This window comes from Panthera tigris, chromosome B4, assembly GCF_018350195.1.
Source record: "Panthera tigris isolate Pti1 chromosome B4, P.tigris_Pti1_mat1.1, whole genome shotgun sequence".
In the NCBI taxonomy this organism is placed as follows: Eukaryota; Metazoa; Chordata; class Mammalia; order Carnivora; family Felidae; genus Panthera; species Panthera tigris.
Genome location: NC_056666.1, coordinates 41,569,197 through 41,575,019, shown reverse-complemented (window position 1 = coordinate 41,575,019; position 5,823 = coordinate 41,569,197). Strand labels below are relative to the sequence as shown.

Below are 5,823 nucleotides of genomic sequence, written 5' to 3'. Positions count from 1 at the left end.
AACCCATCCCCGCTACTGCAGGATGACGTCAGCACAGCCAGGCGAGGATTGATGGGGTCGCTGGCCAATCGGGTGGCGGGGGGGGCCCAGGTGCTGCAGGGCGGGGGAGGGAGCCAATGGGACTGGGGAGCAGGGGCGGGAGAATGTGTTAGGGCTTTTTCCCTAGACTGCAATTTGCGGGCGCAAGGGAACTGCGGGGGCTGGGGAGGAAGCTGGAAAGCCGTAGAGGGGGTGGGAAATAAGAGGGACATTGGGAGAATCGAGAAGCTAGATGCCCGGGGGAGGGAAGGGGAGACGTCAACGAAGACCTGAGCGAGGCGAGGAGGGGCACTATTCACGTCACCCCACCACCACCACCACCACCACCACCAGCAGCAGCAGCAGCTCTGCATTAACCTCTTTTCACAGCCCTTTCCAACAGCAGGTTCCTGCTGCGTGCCTCCCGGGAGCCCGTGAAGCAAAACCCAGACCAAACCGGAGAGATTGTAGCATTTCAGTTTCTGGCCCCAGTATCTGAGGAAACCATGGGATGGTCAGCAGGGAGGTGGAAAGAGTTCCGGGACTGGAGGAAGAGTGAGCTGTTTGTGTACCCCCCAACACACACACACACACACACACACACACACACACACACACCTGTGGAAACAAGTCACTAGCAGGTAGGATTTTTTTCCATTGCCTAGGCTCTCTGCCTCCCTCTCCCTGCTTTTCCCACCTTAAACCATGATGAACCAATCCAGCTGATTCTGAAGCCAGGGAAGTTGGTAGGTCTGAGAGAGAGAGAGAGAAAGAGGGGGAGAGAGAGAGAGAGAGAGAGAGAGAGAGAGAGAGAGAGAAGGGGATGGGGGTGGAGGCGAGGTACACAATAATTTAGGCAGCCCCAGCAACGGGACTACATCTGGTAAGCATAGGCTGTCCAAAGGCTGGGAACTGGGGGGTGATGGTTCCATCAGTGACTTCAGAGGGAGAGGGAAACCCCTGGGTCCCAAGCTAAAGAGCAGAAAATTCTCCAAAATAGCTAACCAAACTCCTCCCTCACTTTCTGCTCTGGACTTTGAACCCAATACCTCGCACTGACAACCCTCTCTTTGCTTGGGAAGAGCACTATTGGACAAAGAGTTTGGAGTCCAGAGTTGGGGCCCCAACTCGGTGAAGCTGTCTGAGGGAGTTGTGGGAGGCAGCACTGGAGAATTCTCTTCACGGTGGCTCCTGGCCAGCTGACTGTCACCCCTTCTTTCCCCACCTCTTCCCCCTCATACCTTTCGGGATCCCTGACTCAATCCCAGGATCTCAGGATATTGTTAGAACTCGTCCCTGGATGAGTCTGGAAGCTCCCCCCGCCCCCACCACACAGCAGGACCGGACCTCTCCCAGGGGAGACTGCCCCCCTCAGAGCTCTGGAACAGTTCCCAAACCTGCCAGAAATGGGCTGGAAGCCAAAACTGACCTTCGAAAAGGGTCAAGTCTTGGATGACAGACAGCCCCAGATACTACTTCAGGTTCCTTCCTCAGGAAAAGCCGAGGTCAGGCACAAAGCTGCCAAGTTCCTACCCCTCCCTCAGGCTGCAGGCACCAGTCCCAAACTCATCATGGGGGGAGGGGGGAAAGTCTGGTAGGAGCTCTTATTGCACCAGGGCCCAGCCCTATAAAAGCCCTGGTAAGCACAGACCTTTACGCAGCCTCTGTGTTCGAGAGTGTTCTGTGTGTGTGTGTGTATGTGTGTGCGTGCGTGCGTGTGTGTGTGTGTGTGTGTGTGTGTGTGTGTAGAGGCTGGTCTGGAGTCTCTCAGCCTCACCTGCCAGACAACATCTGCTCCCTCCTCATCCTGTCTGCTATATTCTCCTGAAATTTCCATCTCCATCTTGGCCAGCCCAGACAATGCCTCCCAACCTCACCGGCTACTACCGCTTTGTCTCGCAGAAGAACATGGAACATTATCTGCAAGCCCTAAGTAATGGCCTCACCCCTCCCCCAGGCCCCATTCACTCCCCTTTTTCCCTTTCCCTTCCTTCCTCTCTGTCCCACTGAGAAGGAGGAGTGCTGGGGTTAGAAGCTGTGGAAAGGCTCAGGTGGAGGCAGGTGAGCTGGGATCCGTTTCTAGCCAGGAGCACTGGTAGGAGAGTCAATCTCTAGTCTTACACCCAGCTAAAGGGAAGCTCACAGCCCCAAGGTACTGCTGCAGGAGGGAAGTTCCTGGCTGGCTGGTGGGACCCCTGCTAAGAGCTAGCCCCCCACAGACATCGGCATGGCCTTGCGGAAGATAGCACTGCTGCTCAAGCCAGACAAGGAGATTGACCATCAGGGCAACCACGTGATAGTCAAGACCCTCAGCACCTTCCGCAACTACATTCTGGAATTCGATGTGGGAGTTGAGTTTGAAGAAGATCTAAGGATCGTGGATGGACGAAAATGCCAGGTACTTTTCCCGGGGGTTGGGGGAGGGCATGTGGGAGAGCAGATAGGTGCCTCTTAACAGTCTGAGGCAAAACTAAGGGACCTCTTCCAGCCAGAGAAAGTGACCACCACAGCAGGCTGCAGAATCCCTAAGGTAACAGTCTCCGGGTGCTTCCCCCAAACCACTCTCTCCTGCCCCCTCTTATCACCAGCTAAAGGACAAAAAGAGCAGGTCACCTTCAGTCCAAAGAAGAAATATTTGCTCACCCTCTAGCCTGTGACACAGTTGGTCAATGCAGAGTCTCCTTTCCCTTAGCCTCTCTGACTCCACTCTCTTCTACTTCTTTCTGTTTCTCATGCCGTCTTTTTCGTCTTTTTTGCAGACCCTAGTGCCCCTATTAACCCCTTTATCTGGGATTCCCCCCCAGTATTTTGTTCTTGACTTTGTCTCTCTTGTCTGTACACAGCCATCAGCTAAATCATCTATACCCATGCATTCTGCTACCATCTGTAAGCTGTCCTTAACTTGTATTCTCCAGCCAGATCTGTCTCCCGAACTTCAGGGTGAAGCTTTCATCTGTCGGACAATGTTTCCATCTGCACACGCCAAGCTCGAATCCAAATTCATTATCTTCCTACCCAAACCTATTTCTGCTTTTATATTTACCGCCTTTGTTAATGGTGATAACCAGGCAGACCAGAGACCTGGGAATCACAGTCAACATGTTCTGTTCCCTTACCCCTTCGCCCCAACACACTCACACACACACACACACACACACACACACACACACACACACACCACATCTAGTTGGTCAAGAAATCCTTATAAGATCTACACTGTCTGATATAGTTGCTACTAGCCATATACAGTTATTGAACACTTGAGATGTAACTAGTCCAAACTGAGGTGTGTTATAAGTATAAATACATAGTGAGTTTTTTAAGACAGTACAAAAAAAATGTAAAACATCTCAGTAATTTTTATTTTAATCACGTGCTGAAATTTTAGTGTTTGGGATATTCTAGGTTAAATAAAATATGTCATTAAAATTAATTTCACCTGTTTCTTCTTCCTTTTTTAATGTGGCTTCTAGAAATCTTGCAGTTACATATGTGACTTACGTTCATGGCCCATTTTACTTCACTGAACATCACTGATCCTTCCTAGTCTTTCTTGCGATTACTACCTTTATTTAAGCCCTCACTTCTCACCTGGTGCCCAAAATTGGCCCCCAGGCTTAATCTTCCTCTAATCTACTCTGCATGCTATAGCCACAAGGATTCATCTAAAATGTAAAAGTGACCATGAATTAAACCCTTTCAGTGACAATCCATTATGTTCCAGATGAGGTCCATGGTATACAAGGGTCTTTTCCACAAACACCCTAGTTTAGAGCCTCTTACAACTATTTGACCTTCTCTCTTACCTCTATCTGTTCCTTTCCTTGCTGGAGATGTCCCAGTATCTCCAATCTAACTAACCCCTGGCTTTCTTGAAGACTCAGCTCTTCCCCAACGCTTGTCTGGCATCATAGACACCTGTTTCCTGCTCAATCTGATCAAGATTCTCAGCACCTTGGTTAGCAAGGCCTATTCTATAGGAGGGTTTAAGAAATGCTGATTGGAATGCCAGGCCCGCCCCACTCCAATGGGGGAGGAGGGGTGATTCTTTACTCTCAGGGACACTTCAGCTGTCCTTGAGACTGAGAAAGAGGAGAGATTCCCAGGTGGGACTCCCAACCAATCTCTCTTCTTTCCCAAATGACCTTCCAGGCCAACTGGAAGTATCCCAAGGACCAAGTCTTTGTTCTTCATCACCCACCACCCAATTTTACCCCTGGTTTATCCTGTTCCATCCCTGCCCTACCCTAGTAGTCACCATAGACAAACTATGGCCTCAGTAGCCTGTAGGAGTTGGCAGTGGGGGTGGGGGAGTCATGTTGAATCAAAACCACCCTCTCACTCAGAATGAAGAGGCTGGAGCAAGACAGTATCTGCTGCAGTGTGAAGCGGGGCAGCCCAGAGTGAGTTGGATGCATTTGGGGTGTTCTGCCTCCAAATCTTCCCTTATTCTTGCTTTCCTTATAGACCATAGTAACCTGGGAGGAGGAGCAGCTAGTATGTGTGCAGAAAGGGGAGGTCCCCAACCGAGGCTGGAGACACTGGCTGGAGGGAGAGAAGCTGTATCTGGTAAGCTCGGTGAGGGCTGGGAGAGGGGTCTCATCCCCCTGTTTGGGCTAAGACACATCCCCTTGCCCAAATCAAAGCAGTCTCCTACTCCACTCCCTACCCCCCTCCAAGGAAGGCAAGCAAGAAAGGAAAACAAAAGCACTGGGAAGAGTAGAGAGAAGAAGAAATAGAGGGGCCAGTTGGGCCCCTGGCTACAAATCAGATGCATGTCCATAAATCATGACTGGAGAGATGGAGACTTAGCTGTTTCACATTCTGTGACCCAGCTTCCTTCCTTCCTCTGGGGTGAAAAGTTGAAGGTTTGGGACAATGATACAATTCCCCATACATCAAGCACTCCGACTGCTGTATCCTGAAGGATTAAATGGGGCTCCAGGACCTCAAGAAAGGAACTCTGGCTGGCAAGAACCTTCTTTCTCTCTCCTCATTATTCCTACTGTGTCCCCAGGAACTGACTGCAAGGGATGCAGTGTGCGAGCAGGTCTTCAGGAAGGTCAAATAGCCAGACTGCACCGGTCCCCAGGCTCCTCCTGGGGAGGAGGCCTTGTACCCCTGCAAGCCAGATTGTTCCAGGTCAGCAGTCCCTTTTTTTGGGCCGCTTACTCTCCCTCCAGGTCCCTCCTCCCTCCTCCCCATGTTAATCTATAACTTGTAGCCCCCAGGCCAAAGTCTTTTGTCACACTCCACTGCCTCACATCTGGTTCAAGGTCTGGCCTCCTGGATGAAAGAAACAGGCAAAGGGGAAAGACCCCTTGAGAACAGTGGATCTCAACTCTCTTCATTTCATTTGGTTTCTTCTTTTCCATCTAAGAAAGAACTAAGCTTTGAGCATTTGAGGACTAGTAAGAACTCTTCCTGGTGAAACTTCTGGAAAACTGAGTTGGGTTCAAGAATGTAAACAGGAGCTACTGGTAGAGTTGTTGTTGTTGTTGTTGTCTGTTTCCTTGTCCTTATTCTCAAGAAAGCCTCATGTGCTCAACAGAACCCATCCCAAGGCACAGCCTCACCCACACAGAGTTCAACAGACCACACGTACCAATGTCTGAATGAATCCTAGCTATCTTATATTTCCATCCTACACTTTGGGGAAGAGGGATGGGACAGAGTAAGACCCTTGTTCAGTGCTGGGGGAGGCTACAAAACTTCAGAATAGTGACCTGGCCTCCATGTCTGCTTTGGGAAGGAAAGGCAGCAAGAAGGCTAGAAACCGATGGAAGATATAAGGCTAAGGGCTAG

At 50.5% G+C, this 5,823-nt stretch overlaps 1 protein-coding gene across 3 annotated transcripts; it reads left to right on the top strand.

The window, feature by feature from the left end:
* Positions 1-1,600: 1,600 nt before the first annotated feature.
* Positions 1,601-5,497, top strand: RBP5 (retinol binding protein 5). Of its 3 annotated transcripts, none has more exons than XM_042993752.1 (4): positions 1,601-1,657; positions 2,238-2,416; positions 4,486-4,587; positions 5,036-5,497. In XM_042993752.1, the coding sequence occupies exons 2-4, from the start codon at positions 2,246-2,248 to the stop codon at positions 5,087-5,089; spliced, it is 327 nt and encodes a 108-aa protein (XP_042849686.1). In that variant the 5' UTR covers positions 1,601-1,657; positions 2,238-2,245; the 3' UTR covers positions 5,090-5,497. The 3 variants fall into 3 exon arrangements, with proteins under 3 accessions (XP_042849686.1, XP_007089639.1, XP_042849685.1); XM_007089577.3 differs by lacking the exon at positions 1,601-1,657 and adding an exon at positions 1,703-1,951; XM_042993751.1 differs by lacking the exon at positions 1,601-1,657 and adding an exon at positions 1,968-2,079.
* Positions 5,498-5,823: the final 326 nt, after the last annotated feature.